Genomic DNA, 26,632 nt, shown 5'->3' with positions numbered 1-26,632 from the left:
TTTAAAATACCTATCCTTCTAAAACTTAGTAACAGTGCTATTCAATCAGATGTTCTGTGTGGTGATAGGAACATCTAGTTCTGCCTGTCCAGCAGACAGCAGTCACTGCCACGTGCAGCTTTTGAACTCCTGACATGTGAATAGCATAGTGTAATAACAGAATTTCAAACTTTATTTTCATTATTCTTAACTATAAATAAATAACGTAGCCAGTGGCTACTGTCCTGGAAAGTGACGATGGAATGACAGCACACAGGGAAGAGGAGACCCTCTGCTGGTGGGCTAAAAGGCAGCACTCCAGTTCATTTCTTACCTTACTATGAACATGAGCCCCAAGATCAGAGGGCAGAGTTCTTGATGAGAAAAAACTCATTAACACTACAGCTTTGCCTGCCTAAAAAGCCTTAGCAATTCTGCGATTCTGTATTGATGGCTTTTTTTTTTTGGTTTTGGTTTTTCAACACAGTTTCTCTGTAGCTTTGCAGTCTGTCCTGGAATTCACTCTGTAGACCAGGCTGGCCTCGAACTCATAGATCCACCTGTCTCTGATTCCCCAGTGCTGGGATTATATCCGTGTGCCACCACTCAACAAGAAGACTGAGTGGAGACCAGGGAAAAGTGAAACAGGTGTTCACTATGAGGCCTGCTTTTAGGATTCGCAGACAAAGGTACTAAACACCTTGTTTCCTTCACCATTATAAGCAACATTTTCTAGGATAAGTTGTTGCATCTAAATAGATGTGTTTCTCAGTGGGGCAGGAAGCGTAAAGTCATGAGTGACAACTAGTGTATACATGATATTCAAGACTCTCCACTTGGCTGCTGCCCAGTCCAGAGTCCTGTCTGTCAGTTTCTTTTGTCTCTCATCTCTCCTCTGCATACACCCACACCCTCTAAATCACAACCAGTTACCCACAGTTCCAAGCTTGACACGCCCCATGTGCCCTTTCCTCGCATATGGCTGGAATGTCCTTCCTACTTTTTTTTATCTACTTGTCCTCTTAGCATTAAAGACAGCTTAGGTACCACCTCCTACATGATGTTTTATGCATTGGTTTGTACTACAAACCAATGGCCACTGTCCAACAGTGCCCTCAGGAAACATCTATGCTGAGAACTCAAATTTGCTACTCTTTGGTTTTGCTTTGTAATCTCCTAAAGTAGTCTGAAAGTGGTTTCAGGGCAAAGACAGCATGCATGATCTCTATAACCCTAACACAGATCAAAAATATCACAGACACTCAAGGTGTGCTTAGGCAATGGCTACATATGACCCACAGGTAATTGAAAAATAAGAACAAGGATTTGAAATATAACAAACTGCATGTAAATGGCACTAATCATCAGGATAAATTTCTGTCAAGACTTTGAATCACAGAATGACTGGTAGCTTCAAGACCATGAATCAGGCATATTTTTAGCCAAGCTGATTTTCACTTTCATTATCTATCAACATGAGATGACTGCCCACATCTGACATATAGCAGGTCCTTAAGCAAACACTGGACATGGTAACCTGGAACTGCAGACAACTGTATTTAGGAGACAGCATATGCAGAGGAGAGGTGAGGGACCAGGAAAGCTGTGACATTCAACAGTCTGGCATGGGCAGGAGTCAGAGTGAAGAGCCTTGAAGGCCACACACACTTGCTCCATGCTCACTGTACTGTGTGTGCTTCGTACTCAGGAACACAGTTCTGTTCTGATCAATAGCTGTGAATGGTGATTAAACCAGAGACAAACACTAACATGTCATTACAATTCCTGACACACAGACCTGAAATGTTACCCATCATGCTAGCTTCTTCTAATTTACAGTCTCTTTTTCTCAAACAGTAAGAGCTAAAGTCCATGGGATTCTAATTCCACACAGTGTCCATCTCCAAAATCTGATAAGTCTATTTTGAACATTTAAGCTATATAATGAATATAATAAAAACAGGTTTGTTTTCAATAACCATATTTTAACAGTATTAATTCTCAGTAGAAAATTGAAAGAAAAGATTAATTTACAGAAGTCAGGCTGTATAGACTTACCCTGAGTGGGAAATTGAAAGGCCGTCGGTAAGGCTGAAAGCCAACAGGTCCTCCCTGCTGGAGTATGGCTTGGTGGGCTGCATGCAGACCCTCCCCAGGTGGAATAGCATTGTTGTTTCGAGCAGGCTGGTTATTGTTGACCTGCTGATTTGCACTGTTCTCGTTTTCTTCCTGGTCTCCCAGTAAGTAGGAATGTAGGTCCCTATACAAGTTACACCAGTGAGCCTCATTTCAGGTCAGAGTGACAATGACAAGCATAATGTATTTTCTTAAAGAATAGAAAACATGTATGTGGATTCCATATAGAGCATTACTCCTGCTATCTAGACTAAATGCTGGTGTCTGCTTCAAAGTAAACCCTAAACTATGTTAGCTAGCTTGTGGGACACTCCACAAATTCAACCTATTTTGTTTCTTCACTCAACACCTGGGAAGAAACCAGTTATTTAGAGGAAAACACTGACAGCTGGCATTAGGCTCCACAGAGTGAAAAACTTTTCTTCTTTCCAAATGATTGCTATGTCTCCTGTATAAGTTACAAATCACTTCAGACAAGAGTAACACTGGGGAAGGGTGGTGTTTAATCAAATATAACCAAGTCTACACCACACAGTAATTTTACCACAGTATGCCAACTATTTCACAGAAACTCCCCTATCTTATAAATTCAATAAATAAACGCAGATGAATAAATACAAATGGCTGTGGGGGGTTAACCCTGATCATCAACCTGACAAAATCTAGAGTCAATAGTGTTGACCAGTTTTATAACAACTTGACACAGGCTACAGTCATCTGGTAAGAGGGAACATAATAAATTAAGAATATGCCCCCACCAGACTGGTCTGTGCATAAGCCTATAGTGCATATTCTTAATTCATGATTGATGTGGGAGGGAGTAGGTGCCATCCATGAGTAGGTGGTTTGAGGGAGAGAGGAATATAAGGAACAGGATAATAAAGCCTTAAGAATCAAGACAGTAAACACCATTCCTTTACAGACTCTGCATCCTTCTTGCCTACAGATTCCTGTCTTGAGTTCTTACCCTGACTTTCCACAGTGATGGACTGCTACCTGGAAGTGTAAGATGAAATAAACCCTCTCTTCCCAAAGTTGCTTTTAGTCATGGTGCTTTATCACAGCAATGGGAACCCTAACTAAAGACAGAACCTAGGAGAGAGGCTTCTGGAATGCCAGTGAGAGAATGTCTATATTAGGCTAAGGGGGAAAAACCCATCCTAAAAGTGGATGATACCATTCACTGGGCAGGCCAAGGATCCCGAACAGAATAAATTAGGAAAGCTAGCCGTAGACTAGCATTTCTTTCTCTCTACTTCCTGAATGCAAACACAAGAGCAAATGCCTCAAGCTCCTGCTGCTAAGACTACCCCCACCACAATGGATTCTACCCTCAAAATGTAAGCCAAAACAAACACACTCCCTTAAACTGCTTCTGTTGAGTATTTTATCACAGCAGCATAAAAAGTAACTAGGTAACAAACAAACAAAAAAAATCAAACCTTAGAAAACTTTACCTGGTTAGAATCCCTAAAACACAGTAAGCCAGTTTGTCTTTAAATACACTGCATTTTTTAACTTTTAGGTTAATGTGTGTGGAAGGAACATTCCTACATAAGCACACCACGTAGTCTAACTGTGCTGGCCTGGCCCCAATACCCTTTGTTTGCCACATCTACAGCACAGAAGGTGCAGCAGTGAGCCTGCCTAACAGGGGACAGTGTGCACACACCCTCCTTGAAAGGGCAACCTGCAGACAGCACTCCACTATTTCATATTAAACCTAGAGTTTTATAGGAGTTTATATGTACATATGTGTATGTATGCCACATGTGTGTAGGTGCCCACAGGGCCAGAAAAGGTACCAGATTCCCAGATGTGGACTCACCAACAGTTATGAGTAGCCTAACACTAGTTCTGGGAGGAATGAATTGGGTTCTCTGGAAGAACAGCAAGAACTCTTACTGCTGAGTCATCTCTCTGGCCTCTAAAACTATGTTTTATTGATTGGAACATAGAACACACTTCTTTCAGAAAGGTTATAAAACAATATAGGCCATGGTGGCAAATGTGCTCTCAGAACTAAGGAGACTAGGGCATGGGGACTCTAGGGTTATAACTTGAGTAAGAATGTCTCAAAATGGAAAAAAGAAAAGTTATGGGGACAGACAACACACATGGAGTCAGCTGCCATACTCACAGCAAGTATCCCGCAGTAACGGTCCAAGCACGCACAAGCCCCTTCAGCCACTGCCTCGTGTGTCCCTGCTCCAGCAATGCTGGCAAGACGACCTGCAGCAGGAGCAGCTCAAGGGACAGCTCACTCACCGGAGCATCACTGCAACAGTTACAGGTTTACGACATGAGTCCTACTTCCATTTTAACTTACAAAACATCTAATTAAACAGGTCTCCAAGCCAAATGAACCCATTGTTTTTATTGCTTTTCTCCCACTCTCTCTTCAACTCAGTGAGACTGTCCTCTCAAACTCCACCAAAGCTGCTCCTGGTCCCTTAGTGTCCACCAATGGTCATGCCACAGTGCTCACTTGCACTATGAGAGTAACATGTTACAGAGCTGCTCACCCTTCTTCCTGACGTCTTCCTCAACAACTTCCAAACCAGCCGCTTCCCCAGTCTAGAAATATGAGGGCCCAGTTCTGTCCTCCTTGTGCAACTGTGACTCACCCGCTTGAATGCCACCGTCAACCTACTCCTGACACTTCTCCCAACTGCTAACTTGTATGCCCACAGTGGAATTGGGTGCTCCACGCTGATATGCATTATCACGCTGAGAACAAGCATCCAACCAAACCGTTGTTAACCTCTTTCTCATGCTAATAACAGAACTTCTGATTTCTGACTTCCTTCTTTACACCTCACGTGCACACTGCTAGACTCCTTTGACTCTGCTTCTTAGCTTCCATCACTACCTCCTTCATCCATCCCCTTCCCATCTCCACTGAGATCACCACATTATACTCCGGCTACCCTCCTGCTTCTAACCTGATCATCCCTACTCTATGTCTTATCACTGAGGAGCCAGAGTGAGCCTCATAGCCAAAGTGCTTATTACAGCCTCCAAAGAAGCTCAAAGAACTGGCTTCAAGGACTTCTCTGACTTCACAGCCAGCTACTTTGATTTCTCTTTCTTAGCCAAACTAGCCTATCAAATAGGCCTGTGTGCTACTGTGCCCACCTGACTCCATCTCAAGGGATCCATATGGTTGGTTCAACAGCCCTTCCTCACCTCCTGTCAGGGTTTCCTCAACTGTCACCTCAGACTTACCAGTTACTCCTTCTAAATTAAAACCCCATCCTGGACATTTGCTATTCTTTTCTCTCCTTTTCCCTAGAGCAGCAATGATTATTAAGCATACTATATATTTTATCTGTTTTATATAAAGCCTTTATTCTACTATGGAGAAACTACTGACAACTTTTTAACAGGGGAATAATATAACCAAACTTTCAGAAAATCTAGGGACAGCAGGGATAGGGGTGGGCTATAAATGGAGAACAAAGGGAAACGGAAACGAAGCTACTGAGTGGTAAATGAGTTGGTTTAGTGCAAGGTCTTAAGGGCCTGGAACTGACAAGACTTAAAAGGACAGAAGTAAATTTGAGGAAGCAATCTCATTCCCATAGCTCGAGGTCATGGGGTAATGAAGTCACTGGAAAGTTTAAACCCAAAAGGATGAAAGCCTTGAGTCTTAGTTCATAGTTAAAGGTGCACACAAAGAAAAACAATGCTACTAATTCTCATTAAGTGTGGTAAAATGTTCTAAATAAATGCAAAAACAAGTCTTCCTTTGAAAAATGTAACTACTAACATGCATGTGACTAAGACTATGGCAAAATGGAACTCTCACATAAAAGGCTCAATGTAATCTGAATATTAAATTTCCAATAGTGATATATCATTACAGCTTTTCTAAGTTTTAAAAATGTATCTATAGGGTTTGGGGATACCACTCAGTGGTATGGTACTTGGTTAATATACTAGCACTGAGTTCAATCCCTCAAATAATCACAAAAACAACAAAATCCTTACCTGTAGAGCATGACATTGTAGGGAAGAAAATTAGGCAAGAGACTCTTAATAATACGTATAGGAAGCCAGAGCATCAGAAGCACAATGGAGCCAAAGACAATCTGCAGTAAGAAAGAGGCATAGCCTTACTATGAGTCCAGCATACTACGTGGTAAGCATGTCCCATGGGCTTAGGCAAGTATAGTCAGTATGCTTCCCAGCCCTCCCAATCTAAAAGAATACAAACAACAAAAACACTGTATAAAAAAAAAAGGTAGTATGCTTAGATAAAAAGACCTGCTCACCACTGACAAGATAAATCTTCGGAGATGCCTGTAAATGGGCAAGTGGATCATTTCCTGTACTGGATTAAAATCTGGATCATTCAAATTCCTCAGAAACCATAAGACACCAGGTCGAAGTACCTGCAGACATATTTAAAGTGTGACAGATACTCAATAACATCATTATGTTAGCTATGCACATGAACACTAACAGAAGAATAATATCCTAAAGAATTTACAACTGTCATGAAAAAAGAAGTTCCCCAGACAGAAATTCTATCAAATTACTGTGCTTTTAATAACCTTTTGATGTTTTCAGTCATAAACTAGAAAACACTCACTGAGAACAATTTATCAAGAAATCTAGATCACTGAGGTAAAACATGAACGTTATTACACTGTTATGATTTAGGGGAAGGATGCAGACCCATCCCCATCCTCCTCAAACTTTTCACAAAGTACAGATGACATGTAGCCGCTATGACTTCATTCCCACTGGCTTTGTAGGCTTTCTCCTCCATCACCATCTGAGCAGAGTAAGCTAATCTGTTCAAAGGATTTACTCGTTTCCAAGACAGAGGAGAAGAGGAACTGTGCCTTTGTTTCTCATTATTACAGCACAGAATCTGTAGCTTGAGATGTATATTATGGAAACACTAATCTCCTCTCATTTTTAAACCAATTAGAAGAGGATCTGTGAAGGTACCCATCTGGCAACTGACCTGGGATCATAAAGAATCCTCACTGTAATTCTGTACATCAAATGTCATTTTCTAAATATTTTGATATTTTAAATCCTATAAAACCTCTATTGGGGATTTAATCAATTTGTTATCACAACCACTTTTAGGAGTTTACAACAGAGGGTAAGTATGATGCATATCAAGTAAGAACTTGGGTTTTAAACTAGCCTTGATCGTTTTTAAAATTGTTTTAGATAAATGTCAATTTAAAGTAATCAAACCAAACTCTACTATTAGTTATTCCCTCTTAGAATAGTAGGGAATATGGTTTAGTTTAGTTTAGGAAATGTCTTAACTGGTCAAAGCCAAGCCCATCTAAAAAACACAGAGCATCAACACATCCCTATAGGACCTACCTCTCTTAGTAACAGGATGAAAGAGGCAAAGTAGAACACATACACCATTCCCACCAGCCAATGCAGAAACATCGTAGTTCCTGGAGCCGACTGAAAGCTCAGTTCTCTGTCTTTCAGAGTAGCATCAAACATTTCCTGAGTCAAAACACAACAGGTTAGAGATCTGTGCCACCTACATTTGCAATGCTTAGTACTTCCACCACTAAGAGTAAGTTCATCAAATGTACATAATGTCAATATTTTTGGTTTTCAGTTCTCTTAATGCCATTTCACAGTGCCACGGAACTATGTAGAGTACATAATACTTTAAAATCTTGGAACATGGGCAGTGGGTAAAGGCATGTGAGTTAAAGCCCCGAGACTCACGTGGTAAGAAAGTGGACTACTGCAAGCTGTGCTCTCACCATCACATGAGCAAATACTCAAATAATGCAATTAAAAAACCATGAAGCACAAATAATTAGTTTCACTAGTTCATTTTTTGTCTATGATAGGGTCTCACTATCTTAGGCTGGCCTAGAACTTGCTATAAAGCAGAAGGAAACCTGGAAGTTCTGACCCTCCTGGCTCTTCTTCCTCAGTGCTACGATCACAGACACCACCATCACACTTAAGTTTAATGTGGTGCTGGGGATTGAACCCAGGACTTCATGTATCCTAGGCAAGCATTCTACCAACTGACCTAGGCTTTCAGCCCTTTACTAGTAAAAACTATTCTCTTTATATAAAATCTTGATTTCTTAGTTATAGGTCTGCATTCACAAGACATTTTAAATAGTAAAGAATAAGAAATAAATGTCAATCTCAAAGCAGCTTTTCTACATATATTTTAAAAAATCAAAACTAGGAATCATTAACATCTAGTATCATAGTTTTAAAAACTGGGCAACATTAGTATAAAATTTAGGAGGGAAAAATTATTAACAAAATTCTCCAATAGTTATTATAAAAGCTCCAATTAAAATACCCTGACATTCAAATGCATATAAAACATTAAACAATACAAGACAAACTAATGACATTTAGACTCAATATTGTCACATTCTAAGAATAAGTAAATCACCAAATATTTTCTTTAAAAGGAATGTCTTCTATGACAGTGGTGCTCAACTCACCAGAGAACAAATATCCAGCCACCAGCCACAAATGAGAGGGAAGACTCCAATTTCTACCACAACTAACAAAGAAACCTTAATTAAACAGAAATAAAGTCATCAGTATCAACCAAATGGAGGACAAACCACTTTGGGCTCTAATTTACAACTGGATTACCTTAACCACAATATAGCAGACTCCCAGCAAGCGTCGAGACCTATGAAACTTGACAAGAGTTGCCAAAGCCTGCAGCATCTAGTCAAGGAGACTGAACACTTGAGAGTGGGAGACAGAAACTCTTCAGGTTATATGGGTGTAATAACAAATTTCATTTGTTTCAAATTCTTCCTACACTCATCCCTTCACAAACACTAACCTTTATGAAGACATAGTGGAAAGCGGCTTTTTTGTTAATGAGAACTCCTTGGTATGAACAGTATTGTAATCCAAGCTGACTCATTAAAGGATACATGACAAATTATCAGTGTTATTGCTAAAAGTATATATCCAACAATCGTCGTGATTAGACCTTCAAAATGAGATGCTTGGACCTGAAAATAAAACAAATAAATAAAATAAAGCTTTCCCTCATGGTTGTTAACCCAGTTTTTAAGCATACTAAGTGATCTGAATGATAAAAAGTAAACTGTTAATTCAAGATATTTATAATTTAAAAATCGAAATCTCCTTTATAAAGTATCTGTAAACCAGAGTCTCATATACAGACCTAAACACTACTAAAGACTAAAGAAATAGTAACGAATAACATTTTATTTAGAATCAAAATAAGAGAGCGAATGAAATCTCCCAATAAGACCATAATCTCAGCAGCCAGTCCTCATTCTCACAAAGATGCACTTGGTAAGGGCTGACCTCAAGCATGCTGCTCAAGTTGCCCATTTGCCTGTTAACATCCTGACCACATCATCTCATACCCCCAGAAGTAACTGTTTAAGTTTCTCTAACTCTCCATAACTGTTCTAGAAACATGCAGAAAGCTAAAATTTGGAGAATGACAAACATTTCTCATTCCTATCTTTTCATTTCCTGAGTTACGGGTAATAAGCAGAAACAGTTCAGAAAGTCAGTATCTGCTGAAACTATTTATCTCAGTCTTCTAGGTTCTTATCAGGAACCAGTAAGAGGTATCGGAGCAGTAGCAGATAACGGAACATTTCCAAAGTGATCTCCGAACTCACACACAAAGAGAACAGAAGACCCTACTCAGGTCCTCCTTAGAAGAGAAATCCTCAGAACCCGTAAAAGTAGCCATACTCCATGGATCTTCTGGACCTCTAGCTGTGGTAGCCCCTTAGTAGAAAAGATGTATTGTTCATGAGCAATGCCATTAACATCTAATTGCTATCAGAGTCAGACATTAACATCCTTTACAGCTAAGGAGCTGGTGGACGCCAGGTTACTAGAGTGTCTAAACTATTAAAATGTTTTAGAAAAAAAGGAAAGCAAGAATCTATCCAAAAACCTATTCATCATTAGGAAATGACAAAATGTAAAAGATCAGCAAACTCTTGAGAAAATACTATAGTCCACTACCCCAAGAGAAGACAGTCTTCTATTCCCTTTCTGAAAATTGATAAATATACTGATACCTTTCAAAATTCACTTTGGGATAGCAAAGGACACACAAGTTCATCAAGTGAGGGAAGAGCAATCTATGAGAAACGCCTTGCAGTGTGCCTCAGGACCACCATACTGTGAGACTCACAGCCTACCTGTAATGGCTAGCATATTGGCATGCTACTTCCTGTTCAGTTTTTAACAGAAAGAACAAGACTGTGCTGGCTAACTGTTCCTGTGCACAAGATACATTGAGAAGTGAATTCTTGAAAATAGTCCTTATTGGGCTGGAGACATGGCTCAGCAATATTAAGACCATTTGTTGCTCTTGCAGAAAACCTGGGTCCACTTCTCAGCATCAGTATAATGGCTCATGAGCATCCATAAACCTCAGTTCCACGGGATCCAACAAAACACACGTGTGAATACTCTAATTATTCTTTATCAATAAAAATGCAGGAGTCGGATATTGAGGGAAAAGCCTGAAAGATAGAGAAGTAGAGAAGCCCCAGTCCTCCCTACCTGCTCTTTCCTTTCTCCAAACAGCGAGCCAGATCCTTCTCCTCCCAGCCTTACTACTTCCTCTCCTATCTGTCCTCAGTCTTCCAAAACCTCTGTGGTCAATTCTGGTCGACTAGTGGCTAACTCCTCCAACTCCAAGCAAGCTTTGTCAGAACACAATCAAAATATCACACAAAACATATGATGTACATACATGCTAGCAAAGCATGTATACACATAAAATATTCCCAGCTGGGTAGTGGTGGTGCACACCTTTAATCCCAGCACTTGGAAGGCAAAAGCAGGCAGATCTCTGAGTTGAGGCCAGCCTGGTCTACAAAGTGAGTTCTAAGAAAGCCAGGGCTACCCAGAGAAACCCTATCTCAAAAAACCAAAAATAAATAAAATATTCTTTAGAAAATAACAAACTTGGGAATAATTAGTAGAAGTAAAATTCTGAAAGTATTATACTCACATGTTCCTCAAATCCCAAACCAACAAGGGAGAAATGACCGATGTGGTAAGGACAAAATGCTAAAAGGGAGGAGAAAACTTATCAATAAAACAATGAGCACTCTTAACATAATCTCCACTAAAAGAACCAGGGACTTGAGAATAGAAAATTCTCGGAGGAAAAACTAAAAACTATACCTGGCACAATAAAACAAGGTCATAAAGACACAAAACCACTCTGAAGAGGGTGTCACTGGCATTTTAAAAGGGCTGAAATGAGCATTAAAAACTAAAACAACCACCCAAATGACCAAAATTGATGAGAACAATAGAAACCAAACCTGTGAGCTCTTCTTAAAATTCAAAGCTCCAAATACCAAAGACAAAGGAAAAAGGCAGCAACATGAAAAAAACAAAAACAAAACACAGTTCATGTCTGGGAAGGGACTCTGCACTAACTACTCAGAGGACACCTGCCTGGCATCTCCTGGGAACCAACTTCACACTAACTGAATTGTTCCTGCTGATGAAAACGAACTCTTCTTTATAGAAAAGCTAGACAAGAAAGATCTTGAAAATGCCAGAATTTGAATCAGGACTGGTGTAGTCACTGGGTGAAAGGATAAGGACCCACTAGCCCCATGACACTAAAGTATCATCCCACAGATTTCTTTCTTGATGTGAACAGAAAATGAAAAAATCCAGGGGGCACAAATGGATAAAGTCACATACCTCTTCCTATCTCACACTCTAAGTCAAAATATGTGCCCAACAGCCTTGTCAAAGATGACTGAGCTTGACCTGATCAGGCCCTTTAATTTGACTTCCAGTTTAGAAAACATGGTAGGCAGAGGATGAGGGTTGAGAACATCAAAAATTCATCACAGGTGCACAATACACAATGTCACAGCAGAGTGAAGCAGGAAGCGAAAGGAGTATTCCAGCTCCCCAATAATGTGTGCACATTATTTGGGATTTTATTCAACAAACCAACTATAAAATGGCATTTAAGTGAACAACTTAAAGATTACAAATATGATGGATTATTTATAAACAATGAATTCTAGTAAGTTTTAGATGACACTATAGTTAAATCACAAAGTACACTTAAATTCTTATTAAAGATTGTTATGCTTCTCTTTTCCTGAATCCTTTCTAGTCAAATTTCAGTTTGTTCTGAATAAATTCTCATTTTTCCATGGTAATAATAAACACCCTAATAGATAAACAGGGCAGAGAATGATTCAATCACTGAGTAAAAGTCTGAGATTATAGTAGGGATCTGGGGTCTAAATCCACATTGTATGTTCCTTAATATTCCTAAAGCACAAAACAAAAACCCGCAACAAGACTCCTAGAAAGTCAAACTTCTATAATGATACCACAAACACTAAACGCACAGGCACAACTTACCAAAGACAAGAATGAACAATGTGTTTAAAGACACCACCCAGAACACGTGTTCCTACAGGAGAAAGCATTAGTAAGATCAATCAATGATATCTCATGCTCAATTGAACAATTTCACTTAGTCATAGCTAATATGAAAATAACACTGATCTTTTTTTTCTTTTTCTTTTCGAGACAGGGATTTTCAATGTACTGGCTGTCCTGGAACTCGCACTGTGGACCAGGTGATCTGCTTGCTTCTATCTCCCAAGTGCTGGGACTACAGGCTCACACCACTATACCCTGAACATTTTGATAACTTGATCAACTTTAAAACGTTGTTGAAAGCTGAATCCTATTTCATTCACCTCTACCTCTGATTCCCCTGAAACTGTATAAGGAATGAAGTCAGGCTGCAAATGACTTTCCTATTTGACCTCAACAATTTCTGCCATTCTTATGAAATACCAATGAGGTAAAGGATGTTACCTGAGTAAATAGCAATAGACAGATATTATATGGGTTTGTTTGTTTGTTTGTTTGTTTTTTGGTTTTTCGAGACAGGGTTTCTCTGTGGCTTTGGAGCCTGTCCTGGAACTAGCTCTGTAGACCAGGCTGGTCTCGAACTCACAGAGATCCGCCTGCCTCTGCCTCCCGAGTGCTGGGATTAAAGGCGTGCGCCACCACCACCCGGCATTATATGGGTTTTTATAACATTGCTGGGCCACTGGATCATGCAACCCTCAAGTCTATGCTTCCTCTGGGCTTTCTGTTATCACCATGTCTCCACCTGTGGTGGTTCAGCTGCTGCACACAAGCCCTAACCCCAAATAACAAACAATTGTGCCTTACGTGACCTAAACACACCATGTTTCCTTCAAAGAATAAACTTCTGGAAAGAACTACCCCTCCTTTAAAGACATGCCTCTATTATCCTGTAGTGTGTATGTCTGTGTCTGTATAGGAGTAGGTGCACGTTAGTACTGGTACTACGGAGCCCCAAACTGTTAGTATCGGATCCTCTAGAGCTGGAGTTAAAGGAAGTTAACTGACACTGGAGCTAAGACCCCACTCGGGTCCTCGGAAAGAGCAGCGTGTTCTCAATTGATGAGCCTCATCTCCAGCTCCAGCCATCTACTTTTAAGTTGTTGCTTTTGCACCAGCCAGTGCAGTGCTTTAAGCCCAGCACTTGGGAGGTAGAAACAGGCAGATGCTTGTAAGTTCATGGTCTACAGTGCGAGTTCCAGGACAGGCTCTAGAGCTACACAGAGAAACCCTGTCTCAAAAAATGGGGGAAGGACGGGGGGGGGGGGGGGGATTTGTGCCCTTTTGGGGTATAGTGCTTGCTGGAAACCTGATGACCTGAGTTTGACCCCAGCTCTCACAGTGGAAGGGGATAACACATGAAAGACTCTGGCCTTCACATATACTAGTAAATAAAGAACCTAAAAATTAAAAACCATAAAATAAAACAAGAAAATGTAAGCTCTACTCCTACGGCAGACTTCCAGATAAGACTGTGCCTCTCACCTGTGGAACAAACAAGGCTGCTTTTTGTTCTCAACGGTGCAGGTATTAAACATGTAAGACCCAACTTCAAACATCAAGTTCTTTTAACTGCTATTAACTCTGGAATTTTTTTTCAAATATTTAGCAAATTTGTTTTTAAATAACATTTTAAATATTTAAATATTTCTAGTATTGTCAACATACAAAATATGCTTTCAAATATCAAATAATCAAAAACTAAAGGGTTGTTTTGACGTTTAGCTTAAAAAGCATACTCCAAGAATTTAAGAGTCAATGGATAACAAAAACGACTCCTAATTCTATCAAAGCAATACTTCCACTTACCAGAAAAACTAGTGATCCATCAAGTCCAAGCATCTAAAATAAAAGATAATGAGCATCAATTTAAGATGCAGTAGGACCTTCTTTTCTTACAGGAAGACTGCTTTCCTATCAGGGTCACTAAACAGTTTTCTAAACCTACCAGTCATAGGTTAAAAACAAAACAAAATCCCTGTGTATTTGAGTATTACACTTTGGGCCCCTTTTACCCTAGGTCATATAGCAAATATCCTCCAGAAATTTCCATCCTGAGCAGGCAGAGGTTATGTCTGTGTTCCTAACACTAGGGAAGCTAAGGCAGCTATTGAGACAGAGTCGGAATCTGTGTCAAAGAGCTGGTAGGTGAAGCCCAATGACAGAGTGCTTGCCTACCATCTCCAAGGCCATGGGTTTATGTCTAACACTACAAAAAGAAAAAACACCCATTCTGAGTTTCTTCATTAGGGAGAATCAGCCATAACTTCATTATAGAATTAATTTTATTTTCCTATTTCATTTTACTGAATTTTCACCAACTCCACAATTTAAGGTCAAAGTGGCCCTGTAGAGCAAGGCCTATACTCAAGGCAGAAAACAGACTTCACTACCACTGTCTTCATCCCAGCTGTGCATCACTTGGTTTTTGTAGAAATTAAATCCTGGTTAACCTGTTTTCATCAAATTTAACTATATTTGGCATAGCTAAATATGCCAAATTTCAAAATACTCCTTAGGATTACAACACAAGGACATGTGACAGAGAAAGTTCTTACTCTTTCCCAAGTAAGCTCTTCTGCAGCCCGGTCCCACTCCAGAGCATTCCAGTTCATGTCATCTGGAAATGCAATTGCAAAGCCAGGATTACTGACAGATATAAAAGCCACTTTTAATTACAATCGGTTGAGAACTTGAGCCATGTTTAAAATTTTATCAAACATAATTTACTTACTAGGCTATAAGTTCTACAAATAAATACAAACTTATAAATAGTAACATAAAATAAGACAATCCTAGACTATGGTAGAAAATTAATAAATAGGATTATATGAAAGACAAATCTAAATGCTGTGGGTTAGAAATGAATCCGGTAGATTTAAGGAAAAAGAAGGATGCCAAGGGATAACTTTCTAATGAATTAGCAAATCAGCTGAAGATAAAGAACAAAACTCAGGCCTGTCAGTGATTAAGAATTCAAACTGTTCTAATAGACCCGATTTACTTCCTAGTACTACTCATGTCAGGTGGCTCCCAACTCCCTGGAACTCCAGTTCTAGGGGATCACCCTCTTCTGGCCTCCATGGACACAAAACACACAAATACAAACCCACACAGACATACATATAGACACATAATTAGAAATAAATATATAAATTTAAAATGTAAGAGCTAAATCAGGTGGTACAAAGCCTGCAATCCTATCACTCGGGAGGCTGAAGCAGACGATCTACAAGTTCTGGGCCAGCCTGGACTACACAGTGAGCTCCTGTCTCAAAAAGAAAAGAAAAGGGGGGGGGGAGGGGGAGAGAGAGAGAGAGAGAGAGAGAGAGAGAGAGAGAGAGAGAAGGGGGGGGAGAAGAAAGGAGGAGGGGGAGGAAGCAGACAAGAAGGAGAGGAAGCAGCAGTAGCAGTAGCAGCAGTATGCAAAGCAGCCAGGGATTAAATCAGGCAGGTGCCAAGCACTTGGGCAGCAGTACCAAAAGAGGTTGTCTCAGAGCCTCGGATCTTTCCCTTGGAAAGTCAACTGCTCCCATTATGAATTTTGTTTCTTCTTATTTTTCAGTTCTCAGCCCAAAAGTCCCTTACTCTGAACTTCCTGGTAAACCTTATTTAAGACACATATCTTTAGAGCAACCCATATACACTTAACACATCTACCTCTTCTCTAGCTCAGAACCTCCCAGAATGCAGGCTGGCATTTTGTTCACAATTGGATACTTTGTCTCAAGTGTCTGTTACAATGGACACAGATATAAGCAAGGTGGACTCAATGAAAACACAAGAAGACAGGCAACGAGCTAACAATGGAACACAGATCTGGATCTCATTGCACATTCCAAAGTTCCCACTGACAGAAAATGCAAAGATGATTCCAAAGGTGGCACCTGGCCTGCAGTATACACTTCAGGGTTTTCTTCATTTGAAAAGTGCAGTGACCCCATGGAGGCAGAAGAAAACACACACAGACACACACAACAAACAAATACCCCAGGAAATTCTAGACCAAGTTCCTTCTTCAAAACATAGACCTGGTAACATAAGACTATTTTTTCCCTGTCCATCTAGTGGACAGAGAGAGGGAGAGAGAGAAAGAAAGGGAAAGATGGAGAGGGAGGAAAGAAGGGAGAGATGTCCTGTGTAAAGGGCTGTAATACACAAAATGTTCTGTTTCACAGAAAGCACACTTACGTACATGTCTACCTGTAACTGCTAGCTTGTAAAAACAGAAATCGGTCATAACAGCTCTGGCCTATCATAAGACATGAAACACCACTGTCTCTGTCTTCAATGCAAGTTAAGAATGAGGGAGTCCTCAAGAGTGAGTGAGGGCATGGAGCAGCCACTACCTTGGGCTCCATTGTTGGCATCAGCAGCATCTTCCACACCCGCATCATCTTCCTCCTCATTGTCCTCCTCTTCCTCTTCTGCTTGACCATCCTGGGCATCAGGGTTCTCACCCAGTACCGCATTCTCTCCTGCTGGGTTAGCTGGCTGATCAGCAGCAGCATTTTCAGCACCATTTCCTCCTACAGGAGCCTAAAATGAAAGAAAAGTCCAGAAATTCACCTACTTGGCTCAGTTTTACTCTAGTCCCAAATCATACTTTACCCTGCAAGAAAAAAACAGTAAACAAGACAACCCCACTAAAGTTAAAAAGAGAAATACCTTTCAGAGTCATCTCTTTAAAATGTATCTCATTTAGGACCAACTTGGTACCTGAGAATGTGAACTCACTTTTCAGAGGACACACTTCAGAAAGCACTACAGGGCTGGGGAGGTGGCTTCTGTGGACAAGGCACTTGCCACACCAATGTGAGAACCTGACTGGATTCCCAGAACTCATGTAAAGCTGGGCACAGCTGAGCATCTGCAATCCTGTGCTCCAACATGGAAGGAAGTTCATGGACCAGCTAGCAGAGAATCTAAGACCCTGTCTATCTCCAATAAGGTAGAAGACAAGAACTTACACCAAAGATTGTCTTCTGACAAGGACACATGCACAAATACACTTGTACACATGAGCACATACTTGTAAACATGGGTACACACATACAAACATGTAAGAAAAAAAGCATTATAAAAATGGGCTTATAAATCTGGCTATCTTAAACACATCATCCATAATCTTTTATAAATATGACTAATGTGTCTAACTTCCTTAGGGATGAAAACACATTTTTAAAAAATATTTATTTATTTATTATGTATACAATATTCTGTCTGTGTGTATGTCTGCAGGCCAGAAGAGGGCACGAGACCCCATTACAGATGGTTGTGAACCACCATGTGGTTACTGGGAATTGAACTCAGGACCTTTGGAAGAGCAGGCAATGCTCTTAACCACTGAACCATCTCCCCAGCCCATGAAAACACATTCTTAAATAAATGTATGTATATGTATACACACATATACACCTTAATTTGCTGCTATTAACACTTGAGTAACTGATTTTGAGCTGAAGACAAGGATTTTCCATATATGGCCTTATCAATTCCTAACGCATTTTCTTCTGGCTCTTCTTCTGGGACACCAAGCCAAGCATGGTGGTCCAGAGTGGTAGTTCCAGCAGCTGTCAGGAAAGGGTGGATTTGAAGCAGGAAATCATTAAGCTTGAGGCCTGCTGTTGGACTTGGTCAGATTCTTGTCTCAAAATAAATAAATAAATAAATAAATAACAAGGCTTGAAGATGTGGCTCAATGGGAGGGTAGTTACCTAGCCTATGTGAAGCCTTGGACTCAATTCTCAATTCCAGAAAATTAAAAAAAAAAATCAAAATTCTGTTACCAACCAAATGCAAAGACATTCATTATATTTAATTCTTAAGTTAAAACACAATTCCTGGAGCTGGAGAGATGACTTGGTGATTAAGAACACTGGCTATTCTTTCAAAGGACCTGGGGTTTAATTCCTAGCACCCACATGGCAGCTCACAACTGTCTGTAACTCCAGTTCCAGAGAATGTTATACCTTCACATCAATACACATAAAATAAATTTAAATAAATTATTTAAAAAACAATTCCCTTGGATTTAATGAAAATTCTAAAGCAAAACTACATTAAATGCTTCAAAAAATGAGGCAGACTGGTAGCAGTGCTGACTCTAACCTTCTCTCACAGCACCACCTCATGGGCATGATGGTACCCACTACTCTGGGGAAGGAGGAGAATGTGAGTTTGAGACCAGAATGCTTTCCCAGTATGTTCAAGGCCCTGGGTTCCATCCCCAGAACAGAGGGCTTGTGATGCTGCGTTCATCTATGTATAATTTTCCAAGGAAAAGGTGTACTCTATAGTAAATAGGATTATAGGCTTGATAAACTCAATCTACATGTTAAAAAACATATCATAGGAACAAAGATTAGTTACTAATGAATAGTTTGTGACCAACTATTTCACTAAAAAAGGATTGAAGTGTCAACCTTTCACTTCACAGAGCAGTTAACTGTGTGACATTCTTGGCCCTACAATTTCCCACCAGGCAAGATACTAAAAACCTCTTGCTGTGCCGGAGATTAACAGACTGCCAAATACCCTTGTATGTGAGCATGTCATTGTCACTCATAAGAAAACTGTACACAGTTCTTTTCTTCAAGTTTAATTTTGTGTGCACACATGTCCACATATACACATCTGCACATGCCACAAAGCATGTATGGAAGTGACGGGACAACTTTTCTCTATGCACTGTGGCTTCTGGGAACTCCAAACTAATCAGGTGTGGGTGGTAAGCACATCTTCCTACTGTGCCATGTGACTGGCCAAGTTTCCTACTTTTGATAAAATTCTTCCTACATAGCAGAAAAGATAAGGTGCTTCACACAAAAAGCTGTGATAGGTGTAGAACACTCCTTAATGTCGTGCAGTATGTCAGAAACTGATCTAAGAAGTTGTATCTCATGCACGTGTGCATGCCTTTGTGTTTAGAGACAGGGCCTCTCTCCTATGTAGCCCTGGCTATCTTGGAACCCACCAAGCTCCATCTGCCTCCTGTGCTAGATTACAGGTGTAGCCACCACTCAGTTATATATAGGAAGATTCTTACCTTCCAGGCCCAAGCTAAGCAGCTGACCCAAGCAAAGAGAATGGAAGAGTGTTTTAATATTCTCTCTAGCACTGTGCCCAATCTAGCAAGAACATTAGGAGGCAATCAGAGAAACATTCTTTTACTTCCACAGCCCTCCTAAACTCCCAAACTTGGTGTGGGAAGGCCTTCTGTATATATATTGCTTTTATTGGTTAATGAATAAAAAAACTGCTTTGGCCTGTGATAGGGGTAGAATAGAGCTAGGCAGGGAAGACAACTGAATGCTGGTAGGAAGAAGGCAGAGTCAGTGAGCTGCCATAGAGCCGCCATAGAGACACCAGAGGAAAAAGACACAAGAACCTTGTTTGAGAGGCCATGAGCCTCATGGTAAAATATAAAATAATAGAAATAGGTTAATCCTAGATGTAAGAGCAAGCTAGCAATATGCTTAAGTGATTGGCCAAGCAGTGATTTAATAAATACAGTTTCTGAGTGATTATTTTGGTTCTGGGCGCTGGGAACGAACAAGCGGCCCTCCTACAACACGTTCCTACTGTCTTCTTCTGTGGCATGAGCACAGTTATGAGGCACAGGAAAGTCAAGGGTTTGAATCATAGAGGGTGGAATGACTTTCAGATGCTGCCCAAGTAAGATGTATTTCAGGTGAAGGGCTTACCTCATTTTGGTGGTGTCCAGCAGCATTGAAGGGTGGAGCAGCATGCTCCAGCCAAATTGGTGCGCCCCCATGGACTATCTGCTCTCGTAACCACACCAGGCTGATGAATGCACAAAGTGTGCATGTCACCACAAAACATCCCTGCAAGCAATCCGCCAACAAATTTTCCCTATTTACAAGAAAAAAAATAGACACAATTCACTCCAAAGAACACTTGTAAAAACAACCAGAAAAATCTTAATTTTTCAGTAAAATTCAGTTGCTTCTCAGGGACTATTCATAACGATATTGAAATTTTATCTTGTAATCTAGCTAATATGTTCATTTATATACTTTTGTTACTCTATACTTACATTAAGTAGATATAAAATAATATCAGAATATACAGTTATTAACTATACAGCCTATCCTTTTAGCGTAGCCAAAAAAAAAAAAAAACACCCAGGAGTGTAAGAAAAAAAAATCCAGCAAAACACTCAACAAATTGCATTTATATAATTTACTAAATTAGGTGAACAATTCTGCTTCTGCTCAATCCTTTTACCAGAATTTTAATACTTAACAAACTGGGGTGACTAACATAGAAGTACATAAATGAAAACATTCAATAAAAAAGAGGGAAGCTCCCTCAGTGACTGGAAATATGGCAACGTAAAGAAAAGAAGGCTGAGCCAGGTGTGGTAGTGCACACCTTTTATCCCAGCACTCAGGAGGCAGGGGCAGGTGGATCTCTGTGAGTTCAAGGGCAACCTGGTCTGCAGAGTAAGTTCCAGGGCAGTCAAAGATACACAGAGAAACCTTGTCTCGAAAAAAAGAAAAGGACTGAAAGATACTCAGTACACCGTTGACCAGATGTAGGAACTCACACTACATGACAAACCTAGTTTTAATGCTAGCTGCAGAAATACCAAAATAAATCCAAAGAGGCAGAGTGTGGTTCTTTAGTATCCAAACATGGAAATGTGAGATTTGTAACACTTGGGAGCCTTTGTTCCTTCTTTTCTGAAGAATCTTATCATTCACTATCAACGTCTGTGATTTCAGAATAATTTGAGAATAACTCAAAAATACTAACAGATGTTAGAAAGTTGACTACTTTTTTTGTCCCTGGTGAAGAGAAGGAAAGGTGAGTCTGAGAGACCTCAGCTTAGCGGCCCCACACTGTAATAGCTCTCTCTCTGCAGTATCTCTAAACCTTACTAAAGGACTTCTATACCATCAAAATAAGGATGAGGTAGGGCTGAAATAATCCTTCTCCATTTCTTCCTTGCCAAACAACTGACCACTTTTTGTAGTTTTAAATGAAGTCAAACTTCAGAGCCCTTTTATCAATGCTTTCGTTCTGAAGGAGCTTCATGCCTGCCTAGAGCTGAGGTGAAGATGCCCACGTTCTAGAGCCTAGAAAAGGGCTTATGGGCTCCTGCTATTAGTTTCAGAACGCTGCCCAAGTCCCTCTTGGGAGAAGCGTCCATTAGCTTTCTGAAGAGGAAAGGCCATGTGAATAAGTACGCCACGTCAGAGAGACCTATCCAGCTCCAGGAAAGACACGTGTGACTCAGGAAAGATCAGAGATGACCTTCCTAACTAAGCCCTACTAAGCCCACACAAAGTTTGACCTTCAGAATTATGGTAAGCAAAATGGCAGCTGTCTGACACCATGATTTTCTACATTTGTATAAATGAGATGGTTTGTCTAGAGATGACCCAACTCAACTACACACAACACTGCTGCCACATGGGGACATCAGCAAAATTTTGTCAGGAACAAGTTGCAACCTACAGAGAATATGTAGAACTCTCCTTCCGCCCTAGCCTTCTTTTGTGAGTAGTGTGACCTTCGAGAGCAGTCCATAAGCTAGTCAATAGACATGCCAACACAGGCCCAGCAAGGTGCTAATGTCACAGGAAGAGAAAAGCTATAGCAAACAAGTTCTAAAAGCACACAAATTCAGCAGCATGCAATTCAAACTGCTTACAATGTCTTCTTTTTACATGTCCTACCAGTATTACAAAAAGTTTCCTTAAATTCTTCTGTTTTCAAGAAACAGAACTTACACATACCAATTTCTACTGTAGCTACAACTGTTAGAAAAGAAAAAAATGAATTACACACGCCTTTAATCCTAGCGCTTGGGAGGCAGAGACAAGTGGATCTCGGTGGGTTCGAGGCCAGACAGTTCTAAAGAGTAAGTTCTAGGACAGTCAGGGCTATTATACCACAAAGAAACCCTGCCTCAAAAAAATAAAACAAACAAAACAGAATAAATACAAGAGGAAAAACATCATTACATTGCCCAAACTTCACTCTCAGAGCCAATACTCACGTTGACAACATGTCTAGCGGCAGTGTCAGTAGTGAGCTCACGGAGCCAGTAAACAAGCACTTGTAGATGCGGCCTGCAAACAAAGGCACAAAGGCATAGTCACAACTAGCATCCCACACTCACACAAGAGCGTGGCTCGAGGAAGCAGAGGTAAAGTGGAACATTACTGACACCAAGAAAATAAGTGTTCTTATTCTTCGTATGCCTGAGTCATATTGGGTTTAGTTTTTTATTTTCATGTGTACGTGTGTGCATGTGTGTGTGTATGATTGTCTGAGTATGAGCACCCACATACCATGGTGTGTGTGGAGGTCAGAAGACAACTTTCTGGAGTTGGTTTTCACACTCTATATACCAGTAAAGAGTGAGCAACCTCGGTTAAACTCCGGGAACCCATATAAATCTGGGGAGACAAGCATTCCACCAAGTTGTTCTGACCTTTACACACACCATGGTACAAGAACACACACATAGAAAATTGTTTTTAAAAGACTTTAAAAATACATGCATACATACATACACACATACATACAGAAAGACAGTTTCAAAAGGTCTCAAAGAATATCTTAAATTATAAACATGGAGGGTAAGCACAAGGATATAAGAATTCATGGCCATCCCTTGCCCTCTTATTCAGAAAAGATAGAATGGTTTTTAGTGAGAGAGGCAGAATTCTAGAGAGAATGTGCTAACAAGACTACAGCTTTTCAAAGACTAAGAAGACACTGAGGTTTTCCTTCAGAACACTTCTGGCACATTAGTTTAAGCACTGCCCTCAGATATTTTCATGAGTTCAATAGCTTCTTTTACAGGTCAAGTCAAAAGGGCAGAATAGTAAAGAGTATCCATAATGGAAATTACTTAGGTACCCATATAAAAGGAAACAAGCATGCTTACAAGTAAGTAAAACTCACAAACCATCAGCCAGTAGGTAAATGGGCTGAGCAGCATTAAGACTCCTTAAACCTCTGACATGTACTAGGAAAGAGGGATGGGGAACAGAATCATAAAGAAGAGTATGGAGGCTGGAGAAATGGCTAGCGGTTAAGAGGTCCTGAGTTCAATTACCAGCAATCACATGGTGGCTCACAGCCATCTATAGTGGAATCTGATGCCCTCTTCTGGCATAAAGTCGTTCGTGCATGCGAATAAAGCACTCATACATTAAATAAAAAAATTAAAAAAAAGAAGAGTCTGTAAGAGGATATATTATAATATGATGCAAAATCAGGGCAGATACCAAGCTTGTTAAAATGAATTCTAACGTTCACTTGTGCTCAACTGTACGTCTATTGATTTTTAGAAAGGCATGCTGTCTTCCACTTTAACTGAAAAATTTTCTTCTGTTTCATTTCCTATGCTTCTTGTAGACCAACCTGGCCTCCTACAGGGGATCCTCCTGCTTCAGCCTCCAGAGTGATAGAATTAAGGTGTGCATTACTTAAAAGTTTAAGGTGGCACACATGCTGAACACAAGCCTAAGGAAGTGTCTGTATTCTGTTCTTCCAACTGAGTATATTTGGGGGGTTGAGGAACTTAAACTGTCATATTTGGAACTTGACACTGTCTTCTAGCATTCAACGAGCTGATTTTATATCTGATTTTCTCCACTTTGTAGGACAATCTGGGAGTATAATATCACCATACACTTACCACCATCACCACCCTACATGGTTCTGGAAAACTTGAGACTATTTAGGCTTGTGGTCTCCTTGCTAGCAGAGATGAGCAACTCCTCATCTCCAATAATCTTACCTTGTAGAACAACAAGCTATGCAGTTGCTGAAAGTGCCAGCTCCAGCTCCCATATCTTCTCATTTGTCTCACACTAGAACTACTTTGTCTCTCTGAATTATATAGCAGGGGAGCTCACGGGCTCCATGTAGCTCACTAAGTCACTCTCCATCAGTGCCTATGGTTTTCATCTCCATAGGCAGTCAAGCTAGCTTTAGTTACGAAGAGAAGAGGATGTAAATTACATGTATTAAAACCCTTGGATAAAACTGGACTCTCTGAACATGACGAACAATGAGGGCTGATGAGACGCCAAGGACAATGGCACGCAGTTTTGATCCTACGCAATCTGCTGGCTTGGTGGGAGCCTAGCCAGTTTGGATGTTCACCTTCCTAGATATGGATGGAGGGGGGTGGACCTAGGACTTACCACAGGGCAGGGAACCCTGACTGCTCTTTGGACTGGAGAGGGAGGGGGAGAGGAGTGGGGGGAAGGGGAGAGGGGTGGGAGGAGGGGGAGAAGAGTGGGAGGAGGGGGAGGGAAATGGGAGGCTGGGAGGAGGTGGAAATTTGTTTTTTTTTTCTTTATTCTTCTTTTATCAATAAAAAAAAAAACCCTTGCTTGTTCTAAAGTCCACAGAATCCTATCTATATACTCTGCCACTCATGGATTATCAATACTGCTCTATGTCTTTAAGAAAAACACCCTTCCCTCCTCCAGAAACAACTCAGTGAGGATGTTTCCTAAACAAGGTCTTCCAAATATATAATATAAATCAAATAAATAATTAAACATCATTCACAGTATCAGGAAACATAATTAAAATAGCAAACAGTTATAGAATGTTTAAATAACTCCAGAAGAGTTATGACTACTCACATGCTGTAAGAGGAACAACTCCCAACCATGCAAAGGCCACAAGTGTATAATGAAACCAGTATCGTATTGCAGTGCCAATACTTGTAACCAGTCCAGCAAATATATCTTGGATTGGTAGCCGTGATGGCATATCTGGAGAATAAACTGTAAGAGGAAAAAAATATGCAGGATTTCATGACAACTTTAAACGATTTAACTCATAAATACAAAGTAGAGATACTGCACTTAAGTGTTTTTCTAAAAGGCAATGAAAATCAAACCATTACAATAATATTAAATTTATACAAGATATCTATTTATACAAATCACATCTAAAATATGGAAATGAACAAAAAAAGGCCACTGAGCAGAGAAAAAGCAGCGGGAGGAAGAAATCTAACCTCCCCTGCTCACACAGCCTTGAATTTCCAGCAGAGTCAGTTTACACATATGTAACATGTAAGCCATACAATGATCTGGCTTCTCGAACTATAAAGGAACAAGAAAAAGGTAAGAAGTGCAAAAGCAATCTGAAGTATGTTATCTCAGAACCCCCCTCCCCCCCAACACACACACCAATGCAGGCTTAGACACAGCATCCCGACAAGCTTGGGGCAGTCATTTCATGAGGTGTCAGCCAACCCTCCTCCAATTTTAACATCTTACTTTAATTTTCAAACAATAAATTCAGACATCTTTGCGAAATGTAATTCATTCGAGAATAGTCCCACATTTTAGAAAGTATCTTTACAACTGTTTCAGTAAAAACTGTTATTTACTAAAACTCTCTACTCCAGATAATAGACATTGTCTTTCAAACACCTCTTTTCTCCAATGGGGCAAAAACAGGAATTGTTATATAAAACCAATGGTCTAAAATTTATAAAACAGAGCTCGGGGAGGGGAAAAATAACTAAAACTAGATAACCAAAAAAACAAGGCTGGGGTGTATCTCAGACAGAAAGTACTTGCTTAGGTTTAATCCTAAGCAGTCAAAGGATAATACAAACAAAACACTCAAAAGCAGTGTCACAAAACTATTCATCTACAAACATAAGGAGTAAGACTTAAGCGGCAAGTCTGTCCATGCCGCAGATCCCCCAGCCAACAGTATACTTGGTGTGAAGAAAAGCAGAGTTTCCTGGGGAAGGACTACAGAAAACAGCCCACAAATGTCAGAAGAGTATATGCAAACAAAGGGAGTTTTTATTGGTCTCAAAGTAAAAGTCCACAGGATATTTTCTACCAGTCAAACTTCATAAAGAATTTAATCATGCAGTCTTAGTTTGCTATAAATCTTCTCAATTAGTAATAAGATTATACACCAGAGAAAATAAGGACTATGAACAAATACAAGTGGCATTTTTGCTGGCAAGGAATAAAGAAAACACAGTAACTTTAATTATTCACGCTTGTCAGATATCAAGTAAAACTAATGATTAAGTTACAGTATTTGTGCTGAGAAACACAAGAGTCTT

General features: G+C 40.1%; 1 protein-coding gene across 2 annotated transcripts in view; it reads right to left on the bottom strand.

The window, feature by feature from the left end:
* Positions 1 to 26,632, bottom strand: part of Marchf6 (membrane associated ring-CH-type finger 6) — a 63,375-nt gene that overhangs the window by 17,550 nt on the left and 19,193 nt on the right. For both annotated transcript variants that reach the window (XM_075975790.1, XM_075975791.1), the window contains exons 4-19: positions 25,176 to 25,319; positions 22,562 to 22,634; positions 20,238 to 20,406; positions 16,881 to 17,070; positions 15,090 to 15,151; positions 14,341 to 14,373; positions 12,511 to 12,562; positions 11,120 to 11,178; positions 9,036 to 9,116; positions 8,743 to 8,811; positions 8,586 to 8,660; positions 7,471 to 7,605; positions 6,393 to 6,512; positions 6,109 to 6,209; positions 4,256 to 4,393; positions 2,038 to 2,239 (exon numbers count right to left, since the gene is read on the bottom strand). In XM_075975790.1, the coding sequence (XP_075831905.1) occupies positions 2,038 to 2,239; positions 4,256 to 4,393; positions 6,109 to 6,209; positions 6,393 to 6,512; positions 7,471 to 7,605; positions 8,586 to 8,660; positions 8,743 to 8,811; positions 9,036 to 9,116; positions 11,120 to 11,178; positions 12,511 to 12,562; positions 14,341 to 14,373; positions 15,090 to 15,151; positions 16,881 to 17,070; positions 20,238 to 20,406; positions 22,562 to 22,634; positions 25,176 to 25,319 (1,703 nt within the window). The remainder of the gene's footprint in view (positions 1 to 2,037; positions 2,240 to 4,255; positions 4,394 to 6,108; positions 6,210 to 6,392; positions 6,513 to 7,470; positions 7,606 to 8,585; positions 8,661 to 8,742; positions 8,812 to 9,035; positions 9,117 to 11,119; positions 11,179 to 12,510; positions 12,563 to 14,340; positions 14,374 to 15,089; positions 15,152 to 16,880; positions 17,071 to 20,237; positions 20,407 to 22,561; positions 22,635 to 25,175; positions 25,320 to 26,632) is intronic.

This window comes from Microtus pennsylvanicus, chromosome 6 (assembly GCF_037038515.1).
Source record: "Microtus pennsylvanicus isolate mMicPen1 chromosome 6, mMicPen1.hap1, whole genome shotgun sequence".
NCBI classification, from domain to species: Eukaryota; Metazoa; Chordata; class Mammalia; order Rodentia; family Cricetidae; genus Microtus; species Microtus pennsylvanicus.
Note: the sequence above shows the minus strand (reverse complement) of the source record. Positions and strands in the feature narration are given on the sequence as shown.